Below are 24,094 nucleotides of genomic sequence, written 5' to 3' on the forward strand. Positions count from 1 at the left end.
CCCTTCACTCTTCAGGAATCTACAAATGCACAGGTGGGCAGGCAGAAATGGTTTGTAGGAGATTTAACATTGCATTGGTGTTCCAGCATTGGTCATCTCCCAGTGTTTCATGCTAGTTTTGCTAGCAAACTAGTCCCTTTAGAATATTTGCTGTGAAGGCAGATGGAACGGCTTGTTCTTGGATATTGTCTTATTCTAGAGAAACAGAGCTCTGCTTTCACATCTCTCTGTATGTTTCTTTCCTTTTTCTATGTTTTATTCCCTGAAGCATCTCCAGGATGGGGAAAGGTAAAGTCACCTTCGTTGAGATTGCTTCTTTCACACTGTGTTTTGAGTGCATGCCAGATTTATGAAGTCTCAGTCCTAGCACCCAGGACTGCAGGCTGACTAACAAAAATGGTGATCCAGAAACAGTCCTCTTATCAACATGAAAATAACAGAGTCCACTAGGGAAAATGGAAGAATAATTAGATAAAATTGTTCCAACTTTATTGTCAACCTGTGCATGTAGCTACAGAACTATGGTATTAAAGTTTAATTGAGAGGATATTACACATCATCTGTATTTACTGTTCAAAACCTCTCTCTGCCTAGGACTGCAATAGTGGAGCAACTGAGAGCAGCCTCATGCTTCCATCCTGACAGACTGAGGTGCACAACATCAATTTTTGTTGCAATCATGTTATCACAACTGGATCTCCTCAGGGTGTATCAAAATGAGTACTATACCTTGCTTGGTTATCAGACCTGCTTGCAAGCATCTCCCATCAAACATGAAAAGCAACTTTGAAATGGCCCAAACAACTTCCATCATGTGTTTCACTTGCACATTATATCTGAGGTCATGAGAAACAGTGTGTTGGCCTGTGAAGGTACTGAGCAGCATCCTTTGCTGGACATCATATTGCGGGTACATGGCATGTTCTGGAGCAGTATTACAGACTGGTAATGCCTAGAGGCCTCTACTCCCTCTTTTCCAATAGAAACCTGCTCACCGTTTTTCTGTGGTGGGATCGATGCTGACATGGCAAAAAAGGATAGTTGGTAGCTGCCTAAACAAGCAGATTTTGAAAGTAATGTAGATGCCATAATCTGTCCTGACATTAGACTTTACAGAGCCCTCAGGAGAGTCATCTAGTGAGGAACTGTGTGAACAAACACTCAAAACTTGTGTTTGTTTTGTCATTATATCTTGGATAGACGCACTCTTGTGTAGCCTTTGCAGATCTTAAATTCCAGGTTTGTATAAAGGAAGTGAACCCATGCTGAGCCTGCCTTAGAGCTGCTCTTGCTTTCATTAAAATAATTATTGTTTCAGCTCTGGTTTCCCCCAAGCAGAGAGCAGTAGAAAATTAGAAGGGTTTTGGAAATGGACAATGAGCAGCTGAAGTCTTTGGGATAAGATTTTACATTAAGAGGATAGGGAAGATTGATATCTTTTATAAGAAGATAGCTAACAGGTACAGAGTAATGAATGGGTGAGAAGATGGATGAGGACTTCTGTTCCCACCTGCTAATAATACGAAAGTCAAATTAGAAGGTGGTGAATTCATTCCTGATGAAAGAAACTATTTGTTCACAACCACTGTCTATGAAACTCGCTGCCACCAGGCAGACCTTTGGGGCAAGAATTTACAAACTTCAGAAAAGAGGAGGGGGTAGAAGGATACCAGTTGGTATATACCAAGCAATTGCAACGATTAGGAGAATCTAGGTGTTTTGCAGAGGTTCTAAGGGTGTTGATCAGTGTTTTGTAAGGGTATGAGCTACCTTGTCCAGCTCTTTTTTTTTTTTTTTTCTGTCCCTCTACAGGGGTTTTTCCGTAGTCGCCTATAGCAGAGTTGTGGAGCGTGTTACTGGCCGCTGTCACTCAGGGACTGCAAGAGAGGGTGGCTGCTCCTGCTGCAGTCGAATGTGGTAATGCCTGCTTGCAAACCACCTTTTTTGTGTCAGTCTTTCCAGGATTGCTAAATTCTTCACATAAATTAGGATGCTTTTGCTTTTCCGATGAGTTACTGCTTTTGATAGTCCTTCACAACTTGTCTTAGATCTGGAATGACATTTTGCCTTTTGAGTGTGTGCTGGGGAAGAGGCGGGTGGTTAAAGTTAGATTTCTTCTGACAGTAGGGATTTAGAAACTGCTGCATTAGCTCAGCCCTGGGATCTGCCTGGTCCAGAGCTCTGGATAACAACAGCCAAAATCAGATGTTTCAAAGGCCACTGCAAGGCCACAGAAAAGATTACTAAAACAGAAAGCTGCCCTTTTATATCACTGGTGTTTGTCCATAGAATTGGAAAAGCAAAGGTTGAGAGTTTGATCCAATAGCACAAAAGCTGGAAAATCCCATTGCCTGGCTGATGCTAGTTAACGCCAATGTTTTGTATCCTCCAGGAAATTGCTTCTTTGCTTGTTTTCTCTTAGGGAAATCAGGGATGTGCTTACCCTTAAACAGCATTTTTAGACGGCGCCTTGAAGTTGGTGTAAAAATAAGTAATACTTGTGTGTATTCTCACAGTCCAGTTGTGGAGAGGACACACAGAGTGGGGTTCTTATTTGGGAAACCACTCTGGACTGGACTAGGCTGGACTGAGAGGAGGCAGCAGTGGTGGTCACTGAGTGGTTCTGGCATGTGCAAAATGGGTGTCCTTTTCTGACACTGCTGAAAGCTGTCTAGGTGTTGGGTGGCAAGGGGTGTCTGTTCTGCTTTTCTGCCTTTTTTTTTTTTTTAGTTTCCTCTTTAATTTTTTTCTCCTGTTTCTAATTAGCATTTGCAAGAATTTCATGTGACTTCTCTCTCTCTCCTGAAGTACTGAAATTTCTAATAAAACTGCTACTAAAAAAGGCATTCAGTGAACTCACTATGCAAAAAAGTATTTTCCTTTCCTTGTCATTTATTTTAATGTGTTGGGCTCCAAAGCCAAAGAGGTCAAAAGCCAGGGGAGTTTGTCCTCTGTCAAATATCCATGGATCTGCTGCTGGGGCATATGGGAGTGGCAATGGTGTCCCAGGCCCCCCCCTCCCCGACAGACGAGGACAGCTGCTGATTAAAGAGAAGCACAAAAAAAGAGGTTGCTGAACTTTCAAAGTGGAGGTAGAAAAGGAAGTTAAATTTAGATTACCTTCTGCAGTGTCATCTTCTGCACCACTGTGGAACTTGCTGTACTCCTTGCTTGGGGGAGGACAAACAAGACATGCCATCCTGGGCACCAGATGATAAATTTGTTTATAAGGCTTAATTGCCCCTTGGCATGAAAATGTTAAATGAGCTCAAGTAGAATGAGAAACCTTTTGACAGGGCTAGTCAGATTTTCCTTGGGGAGAGGTGGATTTGAAACTCTTCCTATCACCTGTCTGATGCTGGAGGGGTCCAATTCTGAGCCTTCTGAAATCAGGGAAGTTGTTGCTGTTTCTTCAGAGGGACAGCTGTTATCAGGGGCTGACAGCTGAACAGTGCTACGAGTCAGAAAAAGTGGAACTGTGGTGGCAGGCAGAAGGTGGCAGGGAAGTGCTTTGGATCTGTGAAGACTACCCAGGTTCTCAGGCTCTGGAGGTACTCAGAGAAACCAAGGTGGTGGCTTCCAGGACTCCAGTGCTGTCCAGCAGGCAGCATCAAACTTAGCTTTCTCCTCAGAAACAGATGAACTGTCTATTTTTGCTTAGCAAGATGTAATCATCACCACGCTGTTGGCTCATGACAACATTTTTAATAAGCTGCCCTCCGTTGCAGCATCTCCTTAGCAGGGAGGAGAGCACTTTTGCACTTCTGCTCCATCAGGGCTCCCTGGCAGGTCCCGTTTGCAGCGACCTGCCTGGAGTCACACAGCAGTCTTAAGGTTCAGGGCTGCCTTTTGGTTTTGTTGTTTTTGGGGTGGTTTTTTGTTTTTTTTGGTTTTTTTGTTTTTTTTTTGTTTTGTTTTGTTTTTTTTGGGGGGGCGTGTTTGTTTTCTTTTTTAGTGGATGCATGGTTTTTTTGTTTGTGTTGGGGGATTGTTTTAACTTTTTGGTTTGGGGTGGGTTTTTTTTATTTTGGTTTTTTTTTGGGGTTTTTGGTTTTTTTTTCAGAACTGCCCGACCTGATGTCATTTCCCTCTTGCAAACACCCCGGCTGGGCTGCGTCTGAGATATGTCACAGGGAGTGGGAGGAGGAGGAGGGGGAGCCAGCGAGTGCGTGCAGTGTCCCAGGACCCTGTTTACTTAGCATTCCCAGCTGAGGAAGCCCTGGTTTAAATAGGATCGGAGGAGCGGGCTGCCCACAGCAGATGAAGAAATGGTTGCTGTGGGGCTTTAAATTCCTGCCTTCCCATGTGCTGGCGTGGAGGATGAGCCTGCAGAATGCCTTTCCTCCTGGGTCTCAGACAGGTAACCAACCGGCTTAAGTGCGGTGGGAGCTGCTTGCTCAGGTGGAGGATGTGACCGATTACTTTTATTTTTATTTCCCCCACCTCTACGGATATGATTTCTGGCTTTCCCAAAACAGAACTGTACAATCAGCACTTCCCCACCCGTGGCGTGTGATCGGAGAGCACAGTTGTGAGAGAGACGCTTTTTATTAGCAAGGAAGGAGCAAAACTGTGAGCCAGGGATAGAAACTTCCTTGTTGTTGTTGGAGGCTTTGAGGAGGGAGGCTCTTTGTGTCGTTGGGTTTTAGGGTGCTTTCCACAGTCCTTAAAATGGAATTGTGTTTGCATTTCTTAAAAACGTGCCAGACTTGTAACTGTTTTCTTGTACAGGCATTATTTTGTATGTAAAGCTGTAGATTTTTTAAAAAGAAAAAAAAAAAAGAAAAACCAGGAAAAAACCCCAGAAAATACCCAGGAAGAGGTATATACATGTATGCATGTCTCATCTCTAACAAAAGGCACCACATGGAAAATGGCAACATGCTGTGACCCACAGCTTGGTGATTTTTTAATTGTTTTCGAGAGTTTGAGCTCGAACAAGAAACTTGGGATAATTTAATAGCTGGTAATATCGAGTGGAATGAGAAATGGTAGCAACTGCCCAGCTGCTCTCTGCTGGAGGAGGTGCCAACTATGTGTTCCTAGGCTGGGGAGAGCAAACCCTTTTTTTGGTTTGGGAGGCACGTCTGTAGGGGAATCTAACTGTAAACTCTTCTCAGCACTGCTGTGATCTGTAATCCACAGTAAATAAATACTGCATTATATCAGAGTGCTGCTTGCAGTTTCTAATTTAGAATTAAGAAGTCAAGATTGGATCATAACATGCTTTAAACTACCTACTTTCAGTTGTTTATCAGCGCTAAAAGACTTCAACGCGCTGCTGAGTAAACAGTGCTGTCTCTTTTTCCTTATCAGTTCAGTTTTGGTGAAACGCGGCTCTCCCCACCCCCACACACACACCCCCAATCCGAAAAGAGTTTTACATAAGAAACTACCTCTAGCACAATGACCTTCTGTGATTGGTGCAATAGCTATAAATAATAGTTCACTTGTTAGCACTCAGGGCAGAGAGACTTGCCTTAAAAACTAGGAACTGAACCAGAGGGGGAAATTCAGGCACAAAGGCTGAATGGCTTTAGGTAACTCTCAAACTGCACTGAGATGTAGCTGCTTCAAATGCTGAGATTGCTTGAGACTCACGGGTGTGTTTTTCTCTAAAATTCCTGGTTTTAAATAATTCATGTTGGTTTAGAGATGTGTTCAGTGTAGTTGGGGTGCTGCATAAGGTGTAAAAGTAGAAGTTGGGTGTAATTTGGCTTCATTTGCTGGAACAGTGAAGATCTGGTTGTCTCAGTGGATGGATGGTACTTTTTTCTCCACTGGTAACTTTTGGGCATCAGTAGAGGCATTTACAGGAAGCAGGAAAAAAAGGTGTTGCCTCAAGAACATAAGAGCAAAGTTCTTTACTATTTTTATCCACTTATAAAGGATATAGTGGGAAAGAGCTGCTTGAATTTTTCTTAGTTTTAATCATTTTTAGTCTTAAAGTAAATCTAAGTATTTGTGAGTGTGTCCTGCATGCAAATATTATCCAGAAATTTCTTTTTCCAAGGGTTATTACTGAACAGTGCTGTTTAATTGAAAGTAGGGGAGGAATTCAGGAACATCTCATCACCTCCATTGTGTCTTGGTTTTTACTTGGTGCATTTGGACTGTAAACACTTGGCTGTCTGGGATGCCCTTTGTTGTTCTCACTCAGCACAAGGGATGTTGATCCTGGGCTGCAAACTCAGGGAAGAGGTGCTGAGTGGGCTGCCCTCTCATGAGCTGTGTGATGAGGATGGGAGGATCAGAGTGAGACTTGTGGCTCCCGAGGACCAGCACCCCTTCCTCTGCACCCCTGGCCTGCCCTGAACAGCTGCTTTCCCTGGATCTGCCTTCATTTATTTTTTGGGAGCCAGCAGCATTGTAGCATTGCAGATGGACTGCCAAACACCTGGTACAAGTAAGGTGTCTGGTTGATTTTGGGTTTTTTTATTGTTGCACTGGGGATGATATTTAAATGCCTAAAAAGCTAGGTCAGCACTATCTGACATCAGTGCAATGTGGGTGTTTAAAGCTCCTATCCAAGGAAACGTGATTGTAGGGGATCTCTGCTTTTAGTTTTGAGTGAGCATTTCCTGCTAAAGTTGGAGGTGGTAGCTCGAATGCATTCACCTAGCTCACTGCATAAATGCAAAAAAAAAAAAAAAAAGTTAGATTCCAAACGCTTTCAGTTTTAATTTTAACTGCTTGAGGGTTTTCAGCATGGTCTTCTCTTTGGTGATTTAAACCAACAAAATGCAAGATGACCTCCTCAAAGCTGTGATTTCCTAGAAGTGTTGAAGTGTGTATCTTTAATGTGAGATGGCTGAGGACTGCAGCTGGGAAGCTTCTTGCAAGGGGTGAGGAAGTAAACATATGGTGCTTAAAACACTAATGTGTAGTTGTCAGAATTTGAAATTGAAACTTACAGTAAACAAAAATGAAACCAGCTCTTACTGAAACATATCAAAGTGTCCATGATGAAAAGTGTCCTGTGAAAGGACAGTGTCCCTTTAAAGACAGTTGGAGTATTTCTCCAGGATAAATGGATGCAACAAACCAATTTGTTCCTCATATAAAGGTTAATAAAACCTTGGAGGTTCTGCATCTGCTGGGGGTGAGGATGGGTCTGCTGTGCCTGATTAATCGCGGTGATCTAAATATAATTCTCCTGGTGCTGGCATTAGTGAAGCAATAAATGTTGTGGATTAGAATTCCCATTTTGAAGATCTTTATTGTGCCTGAGACAGCTCAGAGGCATCATTCCTCCCCACTTATTATACTTCTAAAGTGTTTGCATATTTGCACTTACTACACTTTTTTTCCGCCACATTCTGCAAAACAAAATTTGTGGTGGGTGACTTAAGAAGTGTCCAGACTTGATTTATTTCCTGGCCTCAGCTGTCTGTCATAAGGCAGGCTTACAGGAATCTGTCCCCTGTTGTGCTGGCAGGGCCTGGCACATGAGGTTCCAGTAACTCCCAGCAGTCAAAGCCACTTTCCTCTGCGGCAGTCTTACATGTTTTTGTTAAATTGAACACACCGAAGGCATGATGCTTCCTCAGCGGGTGGATTTTTGCTTTCATTTTCCAGAGGACTCACAGTGTGAAGGCAGGAGGTGTCTGGAGGTGTCTGGAGGCTCTTGGTGCAGGCTCAGCCACATGGGTGTCTCTGAGTCCTGAGCTGCCCTGGTGATCCAGGGTTCCCCAGCAGTTCTGCCTGTCCTTGCTGTGATCCCACCTGCTGTCCTTCTCCGAAAGGATCTACTGAGTTTTTGTTTCAGATTAACTTTGATTAGGAACTGGGGAGCTGTTGGCAAACCAGGAATTGTAGTAAACCCTGTGGCAAGACTGGGCATTCCAGCCTAGTATTTTCAATAGCAGTTTTAACTTACTACCACTTGAGTGCCTTATCAGACAGAGATCATTTTCTTTGGTAGTTCTGTGTTTGCATTCTCATGAGCTGTTGCTGATGCACTTCGCTAACCAACACTAGTGATAGTCTGATATGTGAGATTGAGTAACAGCCAAGTGGGAACTAGTAAATAGTGGATGTCAAATAGTTGTTTCTGGCTTATTTAATGTACTGGCAACCACTTCCATTCTGTTACTCAGAATGCTTAAAGAATGTATGTGGTTCAAATACTGATTTGTATTTTGAGTTACTCAAAATACATACTGCAATGCATTTTTCTGAGGATAGTGTCACTTGCTTTAATCCATCCTGCTTGTTATGGGCGCGGCTGGGTACTGAGAGCAAGGGCCTGCTGCCTGCGATTAATGAGATTAGTGAAATAACTAGGTCAGGATTTTGATTTATTATTAAATAGATGCTTATTACCAAAGTCCCTATGAGAGCTGTGAAACCAGAAGGTCTGGAGTGGTCACACTTTGAGCCCACGTCCTGTTATAAAACCAGTTGTATCTTGCCCTTCAGCAGATGCCATTTTGGCAGTCTCCCTTCATCCTGTTGCTGGGGTTTTCTCTGATTCCCTCTGTCTTTATGCCTCTTATTCAGGCCTTTACTCACTCCTGTCATCCTGTTGTTATTCTCCATCTCTTCCTGTTAAAATAGTAATTTGCTGCATAGTGCCTTGACAAATGTTGTAGTGAAATTTGGAGAAATTAGGGAATTAGAGTAGGTAAAAAAACTGGGTATACTAGGAGACAGGAATGGCCTATAAACTCTGCTCTAAGTAAATGCAAGTCACATTTCCAAGTGTTTCCCAGGGTATTACCAAGGTTAGGATACTTTGCCAGTTTGAATGACACATTGAGGCCATATAAAGGTGCTCGTATTTAGGGTAATGGAGTCTGGATTTCTGTGGAAAGAGGAGACGGAGCAAAAAGCTAAAATGATTATTAGATTTCGTGATACTGGTTGCTGCTGGTTTTGGTTACCTGATTAATGTCAACTGAGGAGTCAACTTTTGTAGGTTGTTGGCTGCCAACTATGCACTTCTGAGTGTGGGCTGTGATGTTTGTTGCTGCAGTTGCACATATTAATTTTCAGCTTGGAAAAGAGCCACGCTAGCCTGGAATTTGCTCATCTTCATCTTTCTCCCTTCTGACTTAGCAACAGTATGTGCCCAGGTTAACTGCTGACTTTCAGAGTAGAAAAGAGAAAAGTGCCTTGATCCTTTTATTGTGATGGAACTCCACTGTCAATCAGTTATTTCCCTTCATTTCCAACACTGGCTTCAGACACAGTAAATCCTAACAGATTTACAGCTATTAAACCCAACCATTTACTACTGAAAACCTTTACAAAAGTAGGGTAAGGAGGTCTGTTCCATCTTTCCTTGCAGCTCAGTCAACCTTCAGACCTTCATGAATGCCTCTTGTCTTGATTGTGCCCCGGATTTTGACCTTTAATTTGTCACACAGACCTCCAGTAAAGGTCTAATACTTAACTGGAAGGTGAAGAGAATAATTGGCTTTTTTCCTTGGCACTGACGTTACCGTTTGCTGTGGCTTCAGATGTGACAACATACAGCACTGCCTTGAGTTCTCTTGTATCTACCGCTGCTGGATATTTTAAGGATTATTTGTAAAAGCACTTGACAGCAAAAGTGGACTACTGGCAGAGTTGCAGAGTTGCCAGTGTGGTTGTGGGTTTATCACAAATGCCAAATATCAACAAGAAAATAAGTTTAAAAAAAGAATCTTATTCACTGTTACTTTATAAAGTTTATGACATGTGAAAACTAATCCAAAATGCCCCATCTTAATATGAAGAGACTCTCAAAGTACACCAAAATACTCAAAGTAAGGTCTTCCCTTACACCATCCTAGCTGCTCAAAGTAAAGTCTTACACCAGGTAAGGTCTTCCCAGCTCAACCAGTTTCATGACAAAGAGCCTGTACCACATATCACAGATGGTTTCTGTTGGACTGGACTGGGAGGGAGCACAGGCTCCACGTCTGCTGAGTGTTCTCCCAACCGCTCAGGCTTTTTGTGTGTCAGGGACTGAGTGATTCCAGTTTCTCAGACCAGCTCTTAGGATGGTATCACGGAGGCAGTGATGCACACGCAGCCTAGGGTACATGCTGATTTACAGGACCAAGTGAATCCCCTGAAACTAGCTGGGAATCTCCGAGGCTTTGCAGGTGGGAGATAATGGATGGCATGTTCTGGCTTCTTAGTTGTGAAACAAGACTATTCTGCTCTAATGGAGCTGAATGCTATTTGAGAGCAGACCCAAGCAGATCCTGCTTAGTAATCCTGCCTGGAGGCATCTACAGTTAGCTGAACAAAGGCTGGTGGGGAGGGATGTGCTTGCCTGCCTGGACAACAAGAAAAGAGACTCTCCTTCAGCAGGGAAGCCCACTGTGGAATGTAATAGCCACTGGCTATTGGGGAAGAAAGTGCTTTTGGAAAGAAACCCTCCCCCTTCCTTGTTTTCCTAAGGCTACCTTAAAAATATTCCAAAACCCTTCTGTAATAGTTCAATAACAACTCCATGCTGGTAAGAATGACTGAAAATTACCATTACAAGTGCTGTTTGCAGTGGAAATTAAAAACAAAGGCAGGTCAATAAAATATGAGTGCTCCAACTTTGCTTCTAGGGGAGTTTTTTCCACCATATTTTTTTTCCTTATCTATAAAATTACTCTTTCAGGCCTGTGCCTTGTCTGTGGCTTTTAGTGTGAAAAAGGGAATAGTACACTTTCATAGCACAAGCACTTGGGATATTGCTTCCAGGAAACATTTAGACTCTAGATAACTGTATTGCTGATATATCTTAAGTAGTTAGTTTGGCAGCCTATCACACAAAGAATGCATGGGAGAAGGAAGTAGAAATAATAAAATGTTGCTGGTATGAAAAGTGCAGCCTGAGATTTAAATAGAAAGTGAAGTCAGATCAAAGAGGTTGGAAGTAGGTAGGAATTTCCTAACAAAGAGTGTCATGGTCTATGTCTCGGCCAGGATGGCTCTACATAACCTCTCCTTGACTTGCAAGAAAGGGAGCAAACTGTACAGTGGCTCAGCCTTTCATAGAAATGAGTCTTGACTTAAAAGAGGAAAGGAGACTGAAACACTTGTTCCAAAGGAGACACCTGTAACATATCCCAGAACAATGCTCTGCCTGTGCCAGAATCTTTCCCTAGTAGACTTCTATTCATGAAGATCTGTTGCCTTTACCTTTTATCTCTTTCCCTGTGCTGGCTGTGTAACCCAGTGTTAAGAGGTAGCCGTGCTCTGAGCAGTAGTAGGCCCATGTGACCTGCTGGGATCCTTTCCAAACCAAATTATTCCTTGATTCTATGAAACTGTTTGGAAATACGGGTGACAGTTCTGGGTCTGACTTGTGACCCCCGAGTCTGACAGCTCCATGTTCCCAAAAGCCTGTTGGTGGCTGGGCTGGCAGAGGGCTACAGAAAGGCTCCAAAATGAGCTGCTTGGACTTTGAGGAGTGTGGCTGGTGGTACTGCAAGGCTTCAGAACCCCTGCTGTTCTGAACTGTGGGAGCTGAAAGCCAGCTGTGGGACTGTTTGAAGGTACAAGCACATATGCATTAGCAGGGAAGAGCATTTGTCTTGGTCAGTGTGTAAAGAAGCTCTGGGCAGTAAGATTTAAACTCTGCTCGAGATGGAAAGCAGGATGTTGCCTGAGACTCGATCTCCAGGAAGAACCTGAAGAACACCATCCTAGCTACTCAGGATCCTCATGTTGGCCGGCTGGGTTAATAAGGAACAGCCCTGCACATGTGTGGAAAAGTAATTTCAAATATAATGAGGTTGGCAAGAGGGAGTCAGTAAGTTCAAATAAAAGGATGGTGTGATGAAAGTCTCTGAAATCAGGAGAGCTGCAAGTTTTTAAGTGGGAATAATATAGTTGAAGATGTTATGAGTTGCTGCTGCCCAAAGACACTGATTTGTTCCGCATTTGCTACTCTTTGAAGCAGGCAACAGTGAATGGATGAAATTTTTGGGGAGTAAACCAGAAGTGGTCAAGGATGGATCAGGTGTGGTGATGCAGAGGAGATCATAAAATAGCACTGTGAGACTCTGGTTTTTCACCAGAGTCCATGTGATTCATTTGCTGGTTCAGCAGGTCACATTGATCTTCATGTGTCACAACCACAAACCTCAGCTAGTCATTCTCTGACTTGAACATTATCAACAGTTTTGCAATGGCATCTTAATTTCTCAATTCTCTTCATATGAGAGCCAAAATCTGTGCTGTTCATCATTAACATTAGCTCTGCAAAGCCAACAAAACTGAGGAAAAATGTAAATAAACTAATAAGAAAAGATAATAGATGTGACCTATTTCTAGTTCTTTTACTGGCTAAAATTACTATTTTTGGAGTGAATAGCATGCTTGAAGCAGAAAATACTGAGCTAGCTCAGCAGTGTCTCTTAATAGTTGCCACCAGTCAGAGATGGAAACACCTCCTTACCACATAGGAAAATGGTGTTTCTACTGCTGACATGCCAGCATCTCAAGGCAAGTACCAAATGTTTGTTTTAGCTGCCTGTAGTAGTTGGACTGTCCAGCAAAATGTTTGTCTCTTCCTGAAAAATAGAGGCAGGTACCTCTCTAACTTGTTTCCTCTGTGGGTGAGTTTTAAAGGTGCTTTTTAGAGCCTTTTGTGAAAATAATGATATCCATGGAAGGAAGAGAAGCAGTGCATCGTATGCCGAGTTGTGTTTGCTGAATTGTGCCCTCACATGGTCAAAACCCTTGGTGTGACTTCTTAGGAGAAAAGAAGCAGCATGGGGTCTTTCCTGCTGAGCCTCAGATGGCAGGAGGTTGTTCTGCTTTTAGAAGTTATGTTGCTTCTGTAGTTTGGATGCTTAGGTGAGAGGCCTGTGTTGGGGAGGTGTGGCTCCAGCCAGGGTGCTGTGTGGTGGGGAAGTGCTGCTTCTCCTCCAGATCCCCAAATACACTGAAAATCTAGTGCAGGACTCTTCTGCGTTGGAGCTGCTGCGTCACATCACTTGTTCAATGAAGTGGTTCAATATTTGAAATGCACTTGGTATTTTGTGTGTGTGGTGGCTCCATAGAAATGTATGGCAAGTGTGGCCATGGTGCACTCACATAAAAGAGAAGAACAGTGCAGTTCAGCCAGTGCTGGGACCCACAGATGTGCATCCCTGTCACCTGCTGGTGGGGTTTGGTGGGGTTTTGTGGGTTGGTGGTTTCTTATTTGCAAGTTGGTACTTCCAAATTTTTTTTTTCAACACAGCTTTCACTATAGGCCTACGCACATTTTCGTTTCCTTAAAATAAGTTTCAGGTGAAAGAAAGTGAAAATAAAAACTTTGTTACACTGTTTTTAATTAATTTTTAAAATTAATTAAATTAAGAAACAATTTTTTTGGTTTCTTAAATTCCATAGTGTTCTTTGAACTCTCAGGTTGCTCCAAAACCTATTAGAGGATATACAAACCACAGCCTGCTTCTGTTTCCTTGTTTTTTGTACTTTTTCCCAGCCATGTTTTCAGACTGGCAGGAATAACACAAACTTCTGGGAAGTGGTGCACTATGTGGGGAACTGAGACCTCACAGCATAGACCTTTTCCATGTTAGGTGAAGACCTGCTGGGTGATGTGCTACAGCTGATTTGGCTCTGCTTCTGGACTACTTTCTATTGCAGGAAGAAGTTTTACAGGAATGCTGATCTCCCATAAAGCACATGGCTAATTATGAAGAAATCATTTTAGATAGGAATCTTGCAGGAACATATTGTAATTATCACTTAGATCTAAATGAATCCAAGAGTCTTTTCTCAAATTATGATGTTCCCTTTATGAATGCTTTTCCTCCACTTGGCATTCAGCTCCAGTAATACAGCAATATTGTGTACAATGTGGAACAAATGTCATCTCTGCTTCTAAGAGAATGCCTGGCTCCCAAAATGTGGTAACTTTTAGTGGAAAAGGAGAGGGATGATGAGACAGCAGTGCTGACTAGATGCTAAAACAGTGTAACTTATGGGTTTGGAGATATGGGGGTTTTCTTCTGAACGGTCCTTTGTTTTTTGGTGGTCCTTAGATGTCTTTTAACTTCCTTATGTATTTTAGAGTTTCCAAAGACCATAACTTGTACTTTTCAAATGCTTGCAGATCATCAAGTAAAACATTTACAAAAGATACTGACAAAGCATCTTAAAAGTGTGTCTGTTTAATTTTAGGACAAGGAAACCTGCATGGGTGTCAACAATCAAAGTTACATATGTGAAACGGGCCACTGTTGTGGACAATCCCAGTGTTGCAACTACTACTATGAACTCTGGTGTAAGTCCTTCCATTTTGTATGGCTTCCCTTCCTAATCTGCATGGCTCTCATACCATACTACGGGTCTGGCTTGTGTCCCGTGGGGTTTTGTATTCAGCCCTTGTTGTGCATTGCCGTTGCATTTCACTGCAGCACAATCCAGAGCTGATGTGATATGACAAGGAAATAGGCTTGTCACAGTGGGTGCTTTCTCAGGACTAATGGGTCATCTGCCACTGTTGTTTGCTCTTCTCACTGGTTGGGGTACTCAAGATGACATTATACAGGAGTAAGGAAACCAGCTTGAGGGAGAAATGCCATACATACAACACTAGAGCTTGACACACTCAAACAGGGAATTAATTCAGTGTCTTTTATCTTGTTGGTTTTGTTCTTTGCAAGCACAACAAGTTTAAATCTGGTATATCTTATTTAAAGATGTCCTTTCAAGGAGGAGGGCCAGTGTGCTTATTCTCTTCAGGACTGTTCAGAGTCCTTGCGTAGAGAGAGAGTCTTGGGTAAATCCTGTGGTTTGCAGTGGCTGGATGTTGTACTGTGAGGATCACACATTGCCCATTGTAACCCTTCTTATCTCCTCTTTCCCAAAATGTGAGATTTAAAAATACCGAAGCTTCCAGCAAATGGTTGAGTGACTGTACCTGCTGAGTCCCCTCAGATGGCAGCAGGCAGGTCAAAGCAGGTGGTCAGCAAAACTTGATTAAGATATATGGAAAAATGGGAAGTTGAAAGCACAAGAAAGTGATGAATGCTGAATTTTAAAGGAAAGCCTAAGCTCGTTCAGTCTGAAGTTTCTTCTTTCTCTAGGAGGAACACAAAAGGTTGAACATTGATGCTGTGCTGTTGTACTGCCCTGAGCCTAGGCTGGGAGTGCATCTCTGCTCCTGGAATTTGGAAATGTGGTGCTCTGAATATTGTACCCCTACATTAGAGACTGGAGATACTTTCTTACCACACCTAATGGTATCTTCTAGTTTTTATGCAACTATGCTTTCTATTTAATTGGTCTGTTGTGCCCACAGTTTCATTTTCCCAAAGTAGCTTGTGTGTGGAAATGTGTTATACATGCAAAAAGGTTGCAGACCTTTTACAGCAGACTTATTTTCCAAGATGTCCAAACAGTTCAAGAAACAATTCACAATAGGGAGCCATGGGGCAGCTCCAGGGACCGTAGCAGGCTGAGAAACAGACATGACTATACTGGAGCCTTGGAGTGCCTGGATCAGACTGTAGCACTCAGCAGCACAGGCAGGACAGATGGCAGGAATTTTTTCAGGCTAGGGGGAGATGCATGGACAGAGCAGAGTGGGAAAGGTCAAACCCAGTTTTGTATTTGTGTGGGTGGGAATCTAGAGCAAGATGCATGTGTGTAAAGGCTTACAGGCTCCTTAGCAAGCAGGATCTAAATTGAGCAGCAGGGTGGAGTGCAACTGCACACTGGAGCTGGTGGCATGGTCACCATGTTTCTCCCTGGACATCTTGAAAGAGAGGCTTAGTTGGATTGCATATGAACAGTCTGGTCCAAGCAATAGCCCCCTGCCATTTTAATGGGATGGTTTAGCTGTCTTGGTGCTCAGTATGGCACAGACTTTTATCCTTGGCAGTGCCTGGCTGCATCATAAAAGTTCTTGGAAGACAAAACCAGATTTTCTTAGAAGGAGGCAGAATATTAAAGGCTTCTTTTTAGAGCAGATTCACTGGTCACAGTGAGCTCATGGACTAAACATGTTGGTCACACACACTGCTGGATGGTTCCTCAGGGGAGATAGGTTTCTGTGTGTTCACATTCCTTCTGCCTCACAGGGAGCCTTGTGTACCACACCAAAATGAGGGGAGTAATTCCAACATGAGACCCGTTTTCTAGGCTTTTTGCAAATTCAGGCAAACATCCAACACTGATATAAAATCAGTTAATGTTTTCAAAGCTTGCTTTGCCATTATGAATGGCAGGAAAGAAGTTTCCTTTGGATGGGAAGGAGTCATAGAAGGAGCATGTCCTTTAAATGTAAAACCATATTCTAGGGCTTGTGAGCTTAGCTACTGCTCAGGAGTTGTATCTTTGATAGGTATGTATGCTGAGGCACTCTGAAGGCCTTCAAGGTGGAAAGTGGTGAGAGTAAATGTGAGTAGTCTTAATATGAGCAGTGGAGAGCAACAGCTTTACATGCTTGGGAATAGATCAGCTTTTTAAAAGTTAATGATAACTTCTGGTTAATGAACAGTTAACATAGCAGCACCTTTTAAGTATGGCTTCATGGTTGTTCTGTTTTGATTTTAACCAGCATATGCATGTACTGAAGTAGCTTTTGAGAAGCTTTTGCTTCTCTTGACCTCAGACCACCAGTGTGTGTTTCAGACTTTTGTGTGCCTGAAAATAGACCTTCTTGCTAGTCCTGTTGAATTAAATCCTGAATTTATCTACCACCACAGCTTTGTGGGAAGAAGAAGCAGAGGACGGTGGCATTTGAAATGGAAAAGAAAACTAGTCGGTCTTTGCTGGACATACGTTCTGAAACATGATCCTGTTTTGTGGCCACTTGGAATTTTTCCTGTAAAAAGGACCTTTTTCTCTGTTAGAGAATTTGAGGGAAGTTTGTCTTTGAAAATGGCTGATCTAAGCAATTCTAGGCAGCAAGTAAGATTGTGGTAATTATAAACCAGTGATTGAGGGTAGTGGAATAGGATGTAAAATCAAGGTATTATTTTGTTAAGGGGTGGAGTGGAGGAATGGAGAATATGATATGCCAAGCAGGTGGACAGCCTATGTTTAAAATTAGATAACAGCCCAGTTCAGATTCCCCACCCACCTCTTATTTAAAAAAACCCAAAAAACAGTGCTGTATTGCCAAATAATAAAACTATATTCAGATTTATAGATATAGGTCTTACAACTATGTAAAGGTCCAATTAGTTCTTAAGCTTGGTAGCTTGTAACCTGGTGGGACAAAAGCTGCATTATGTCTTTTTATTTTCTTTGAACATAATAATAAAAACTAAAATAGAAAAATGTACTTTACTGTTGCATTTCCTCACATAGGAAAACATGTTTGAGTGGTGGATGAGCTGGGTCAGCGTTTTCATTGAACAATTTAATTGGACTCTCCAGAGAACTCATGGTCCCCAAGGGGGAGAATGGCAGCAGCCACTGGATTTTGCTTCCTAGCAGTTTCTATTCAGATCTCTATGATGTGATTGTGATTTGCTGGAGTTTTCCAATGCTGGCCTTTTTCCAGGCCTGACAGGTGTCTTACTGCTTAGACATTCCAAAATACCAGTTTTCAAAACACAGGAGAGTAGGTAATCGAGGAATGCAGTTCCTGTGTTTTGCAGGCTAAGAAGTAAGGCTCAGAGGTTCTGGATTTTCCCAGGTTTAAGAGTATAATGGGGACTGAACACTAAATCCAAGTCTGCTGACATCCATCCTTGTGTCTTTCCTTGCCTTTGGAATCATGGAACCATTAAATGATTCCAGAGGCTCTAAACACAGCAAGCAAAGCTGTAGAAAGTACATTTCATTGTGTGGTTGGAAAAATAGTACACTATGCTTCAGGAATCATAGAGCATGGAAACAGGCAGCTGCTCACTGCTTGCAAAAAGTTGTAGGATTTAGAAGTTGGAGAGCTTAGCTGGTCTTGGGTCATTTAGGTACTGTACAGCAACCCAGCACTGGTAATGAGTGGGTGTTCATATATTGCTTGTGCCTGTTTTGTTTTGTTGTCTTTTTTAGCAAGCCCCTCTGTTTCTGAAAGAAAGAAAGAAAGAAAAGAAAAAAGATCTTGACTGTTTAGGTCCTAGTGGAAGGGTTGTACAGGAAAAATGTTCTGTTTGCAAGCAGCACAGTCAATGTTTTTGCTGATTTTGAACATTCTGCTCATCTCTGCACGCTTCCCCTTGGAATCGCTAGGCAGCTCTTTTCCCAAAAAGCATGCTGCCAGAAAATTCTGGCAAGGATCCGGTTAGTTGCTAAAACTAAAGCAACTGCTGTACCACGTACATATTCCAGGAGGTCAGCTTTATAATAGGAATTCGTGTCCAAGAGTTTTGCTGCAGTCTCCAAAACAGTCAAACAATCCACCAGTCCCATGTTTTCGTCCTTACCCCGTGTTGTCTTATCCCACGTCCTTTTTCAAAGAAAGATTTTTGCTGCTCCTTGCCTTTCACCCAGCCTTCTACGTGGTTGTACTCGCTTCTCTTTCCTAGGTGTCTCAAACTTCCCCTTGGGCTGTTCCTCCTCAGCTGTGCTGCGGCAATGACGCTGCCATGACAAAGCCTCACCAACAGTATAGGGCAAACAACAGATGTCACAACCACGGAGAAACTCATAATAAATAGGGTCACTGAGGGAGTTATTTCCTGATTTACTTGGACTTCTTGTAGCCTAATCCAGACAGCCAAATCACCTTAAGTTTGTTTTGGTCTGGCTCAGTAAAATTCTCAGATCCAAAGCAGAAGGCAAAGCTGTCTGGCATAGCCTGGCTATGCAGATACTGACTTTTGCCCTCTGGCTGCTTCCACCTGTGCTGTGCTAAACAGCCTGGAAAGTCAAGAGAACTTCCTAGTGTTGTTTCACCCCCTGCCCTACATACCTCCAACCCAGCTTGTCACCAGGTACCTAGATCTGTTGTTCCCAGATGTTCAGGACATGGACTCAGCTGGATGTTCCACTCTGGTCTTTGTTAGACTATTGTTCAACATGCATTTTACCAACATGGATCTCATGGGAGGGACTGGACTTAATGTGTCATCTGGAGCATGGGAGCAATTGCCCTTGGAAGGCTCTCTCCCTAGGAGAGAGGCATAAAAACAGTGTCTGCAGACTTACAACCTCACGTTGACTCGCATTGCATGGTGGGCAAAGGATTTTTCTGAAACTTGTGTTTTTCCATCTTACCTCATTGCAGTGGGTGTACCATATATAGTGGGCACTATTGTGAAAACTAGAAACCCGTTGCAGTTAAGGTGTGTCTCCTTTTGTTGCCAGTTTGGGAGCAAGCAAACAGGAGTTGGAGATGTCTTCAGCTTTTTTCTTTTGCCATTGTACTCTACAAATATTCAGTAACTTTTTCCTGCAGTGAGGTCAGGCTGGGACTGCAGTTCCAATGAGTTAAACTAACATAAAACTGTCACTGAAAGTCACAATCTTTCTCTTGCTGCTGCTGCTGTGTTTGCCAAGCGAGTTTCAACCTGCTCTGGTTCCCTCAAACCAGTTCAAACCACAGTTGCGCACAACTTTGTGCCGGCACAAGAAGAGGTGGAGGAAGCAGCAGGAGGTATGGTTGAGACAGGCAGGAGAGGATCGCGTCATTCAGCGGCTTCTTTTATTCCTTCTTAAAATGTTCATGGGCCTGTGGCCTGGATCCTTCATCTGGCATTCTTGAGCAGCAGTGTTGGCTCATACAAGCTCGTGCCTGCAGTGGCAGGAGATGATGTGACCCCTCTGCCAAAGGACACGATTAAACCCAAGGGCATCCAGGCCGTGGTACCAAGTGAATTTCTGTTCCCTTTTTTGATTATAGTGTTGGCCCTGTGAAAGACAATTTTTTTCCAGCCATGACTGACTGTGAGGCCACCATTTGGGATGCTTCTTAGTCAATGAAATTGTCCCACTTCTCCTTCTGTTCAGAACCAGCTCTCATGGAGCCAAAGCTATTACCCAGATGCTTGTCGGGCAGACACAAAGGCACTTTGCAGTATGTTTTGGCTTGCTTTTAGGGGATTTCCTGCCAACAGAGCCATGGCATTTGCCCAAGTTTACCATGAACTTGAGGGCAAATTTCTCTGTTCATACCCTTGGAACGCTCCAGAAAACATTTTCCATTTTGCACAGGATAAAAGGAGCTTCCCTCAACGGCATTGCTGATGGCAACATCCCAGGCAGCAAATGCAGTACAGCATCAAAGCAAACATTGCTCCCTCCTTTTTCATGAGGAAGGAGTGCTCTGGTTTTTTAATTATTAAACTGTTTTATTCTTACTTATTTTAAAGTTTGATCAAAACTATGATTAATGTCCTAGAAGGGGTTTTCTTGAAGCATTAAGCATGTTCTTTCACAGCTGGTAAGAAACATCTCTGGTGTATGACCTTGTGATGGAGCTCCCTTTCCCAAGAATGCTGTAAACATAGCAGCAGCCTTCTCTTTCTTCAGTATTTCCTCTGGTTGTGAGAGATGGCTTTCACGGGACCTAATTCCATTCCCAGGTGTTTTTGCAGCTTCCATTCTGACTTCCTGAGCTTTGTGCTCATGTCAAGCTTACAGCTCTGAGCTTACAGATGGCTGCTGATTCTTTTATTAAAGGTTTTGGTGCTCTGGCAGGGAAATCTCTTGGCAACAATCAGCTTCCCGGCCGTGTCTGTTTCACCTTTGCTTCCATCACTATCCGTCTGTAGGCATCACCAGTGAATTCAAGAAAAAATGTATCAGTGTTTCTCAGGACTGAGTTGTTTTGTGTTGCAGCTTCTGACTCTTCCATAAACCAAGAGCAAGACTGAAATTGCCTTCAAGTCTAATGGTCTCCTGTGCCTGTTTGCTGCAGACTGGTACTTTGCTTCTGCTCTGGCTGTCCATCAGAAGTAGTATTTCCAAAGTCACTGGTTGTTTTTTATCTGTCATGTTGTCGTAAGATTGTCGCAGGCTTTTGTTCCCAGTGGTCACTGCCAGGTGGCTGTGGAAAAAACTCTCAAATCAGACATTTAGTGGCAAATTTGGCTCAGAATGTGTCTCCCAATCATTTCTCCTTTTCCAGTGAGTGCACTGGTAGCTCAATCCGATGCTGGTGAAAAACAGCTTGTATCCATTTGGGAAGAAAAAACATCTTGAAGAGCAAGAGGAAGGCGTTTGGCAACAGTGAAGGTTTTTGGGGACATTGTAGACAACCAGAAGCTCAGTTTTACTTGGCTTTTAGAGGCTTTTTGATGCAAACTTCAGTTGCCTCTGTACATCTTACCCATTTTCAGTACAAGGCAGAATTAGTACCTGTTTTTACCCTGAAGGAGGTGTTAGTGTGTGCTGCTGCTGTGCTTGGCTCCTGCTCGTGTAGTGTTGTCTTTGGGTGAATTTGCAATTCCCCTCCTGCCAAATGAGCTGCTGGCTGCACGGGCCAGTGCTCTGCTCGGCTTACCTCCCTGCTGCTGGTTTGAAGCCAAGCCTCACCAGGTGTACAAATGCACAGCTCAGCCATGAACATCTTCACTGTTCACTCCATACTTTGAGACATAATATTTACAATTGCACTTGGCCTTGGAGATAGCTTTATTCCAAATAAATGACCATACTATATATTTTCTAGGCTTTTGCAATTTTCTGTTCTGCAGCCAAAACCAGCTGTGCCCAAACTCCTGGCAAGGGAGTGTTGTAGAACCTTTTATGGAGGCCCTGAACTCCCACCACCATACTGGGCTTGCAACCAGAGCTGTGCCCAGTCCTTCTCCCAGCACTGGCACCTCTGCCCATGTGACAGCCAGGGAGCCCCTCATGTGCCTCAGCTCCTGTGGGTGTCCTATACGATTGCTTCCGATGCACTGGGGGCTTTCCAGTGGTGCAGATGTGCTGTTGGGTGCCAGGATGGGGACACAGCCATGAGAGAGGGTGCCAGAAGCCAGGCCAGCAAATTACTCTGGTGGGCACATGCTGCTGATCCCCTGTGATCATCCAGGCAAGTCCTCCAGGCTTGTGCTGAGTCCTCCATCCAGGCTCATGCTGAGTCAGGGGTTGAGTAATTCCTAGAAGCTCTAGGAAGTGTCAGCAGTTAATGAAACCAGGCAATAATGTGGTATTAGTGGGTTCTTTTTCTGGAAGTTCTCATGAAAAACAACAGATCTCATCTGCTCGCATTTGCGAGCGTGCACAGACCCTTTGCAGGAGAATGAAGGTGTTGTTCCTGGCACCGAGGCCAAATTGCAATCCACTAAATTATGGTGTGTTTACTTAAATGCCACCTGCGGTTTCAGTAGGCTCCAACATCAATTTATTATCCTAAGCTGTTGTATGTTGTTGCTGCATGTTGTTAACAGAATTGCCACATCTCTTTGCAGGAATGGCTGCGCTTACTCTGACCCCTACTCTGAGCTTGTGCATCAGCTTGTGTGCAAAGCACTTTGGGACTTTATTTTGGAATGGGTAGAGAAGTTTTCTAAAGAAATACTTTTTTAATCTTCTGGATGCAGGCTTGGGTGGGAGCAGTTATTCCCTGCAGAAATATTTGGCTGCTACAGCTGAGATTGCTTAACAGTGGCAGTTCTCCAGGACATCTTAACTAATTAAGTGCTGCTTGCTACCATTGTATCTAGAGTCCTTGGGAAAGGACATGATCAAATGTGTTAAAAAGCATCTGTTTTCATAAATGTAGCTAAAATCCCTGGATAGCTGGGTGTAATTTTCCATTGTTATTGAACTCATGATCATGGACTGCTCTTTGAAAATAAGGAGTACTTAGAAGATGAACTGCAGGCCTGCCTCAGTGCATGGTGCCATGCTGTGCCAATGACCTGGTTTTGATGAGTGTATTCTTGCTTCCTCAGCAGGCAAGAGCCAAGGGACCTTCTCTTAGCAAGAAATAAAGTGTATTTACTGGTGAGAGTCTTCAAACTGTTAGACAGTTGAAGTATTGCGTTTGTGTACCAAGATTTTGGAAGTGATAGAGGCTACAGAAATTGTTGCAAATGTTTGGCTGTGGAGTGAAGGATGGACTGGATCAGTCCTTCTAGTTTATATAAAAAGGCTTTTTTTAGAAACAGGAGGGTATTCGGAGGCCAGTGTCCACATTCTCATTTTGGTTTGGGAAGTGTGGAGAGCATCTTGAGTACTTTGTCCTTTGCTTCTCTGGAGTGAAGACCACAGTCTCTTCTCTGGTCAGCGTGGTACAGCTGAGCAGGCTGGCCAGAGAAACTACCCAGGAACCTTCATTTCCAGCCAAGAAAAAAAAAGGGGGTGGGGGAATATGTAACACCTTCATTTGATGGCAGGTTTTGATAAGTTTGGTGGTAAGGCAGGTTCCAGTTGATTAGGGAAATAGATTGCACAAGGCAGGAGAGAGATTTCAGTTTGCTGTGCCAAAATAGATGAGGAATTCGGGTTACGACACAGGGAGGTGAAAGTCCCCACTCCAAATGCTCAGAGACACGATACGGCACATCCAGTTCCCCTACAAACAGCACAGTGCAGGTCTCTGAGATGGATGATACAACTGCCCTTCGTCCTCAGCCAGAGCAATACTCCTTTCATTCTTCAAATTCCTAAACTGTTCACCTTTCCCCACCTAGCTCTTAGCAGAGAAAACACAGCAAACACAGCAGGGGATGCTGAAAACATCAAGATATTGTAAAGGCATGACTAGAGGTTTTTAGTGGAGAGAGAAGAGCAGTTTGATACCACAGGGCAGAGTGGCCAACCTGAAAATGGGCTGTGGCATTAGGAATCTCCATTTTGACTGCTTGGGAATAGTGAAGAGTGGCAGAGGTGTTACAGAAAGAAAAACAGTGTTGTGATCTCTAGCGAGGAGTGGCTGCCAAGCCTATGTGTTTCTAAAGGAAAAGCTCTCCCTGTGTCTTTAGATGCAAAAACTGAGCTTAAAAAAGATAGAGCTTACAGACACAGGGGGTAGGTCGGGCTGCAGTTGCAGGAGACAAAAGCTCCATGTGGAGTGAGTGTTCCAGCTTTTTGAAGTGTGTCTCGGAAACATTTTGTAGTGCATGCAAGTGGGAAATTTGTGGAAAGGGAGAGTTATTCCACATGTTGGAGGGCGTGGGTAAAATTCAGGAAGTGGCCTTTTAAAATTCCCTTTTAAGGAGGAGTGTACATACGGTACGGCAGTGCACAGAAACCAGCCGTGACCACAAACAGAGCAGAAGTTAGGTTTCTTGAGGATTCA

The 24,094-nt window shown here is 43.3% G+C and overlaps 1 protein-coding gene across 6 annotated transcripts in view; it reads left to right on the forward strand.

The window, feature by feature from the left end:
- WBP1L (WW domain binding protein 1 like) overlaps window positions 1–24,094 on the forward strand; it is a 59,476-nt gene that overhangs the window by 30,853 nt on the left and 4,529 nt on the right. Inside the window, exons 1-2 of one of the 6 annotated variants that reach the window (XM_041415382.1) lie at window positions 1,813–1,917; window positions 14,128–14,230. The exons of 1 other annotated variant lie outside the window; for it this stretch is intronic. In XM_041415382.1, coding sequence (XP_041271316.1) covers window positions 14,143–14,230 — 88 coding nt within the window. In that variant the 5' untranslated portion in view covers window positions 1,813–1,917; window positions 14,128–14,142. Of the gene's footprint in view, window positions 1–1,812; window positions 1,918–4,063; window positions 4,361–5,884; window positions 6,407–14,127; window positions 14,231–24,094 lie in introns of those variants that run through there. 4 more of the 6 variants (XM_041415379.1, XM_041415381.1, XM_041415378.1 and 1 more) reach the window with 4 other exon arrangements.

Source organism: Onychostruthus taczanowskii, unplaced genomic scaffold (genome assembly GCF_017590055.1).
Source record: "Onychostruthus taczanowskii isolate IOZ18803 unplaced genomic scaffold, ASM1759005v1 scaffold5, whole genome shotgun sequence".
NCBI lineage: Eukaryota > Metazoa > Chordata > Aves > Passeriformes > Passeridae > Onychostruthus > Onychostruthus taczanowskii.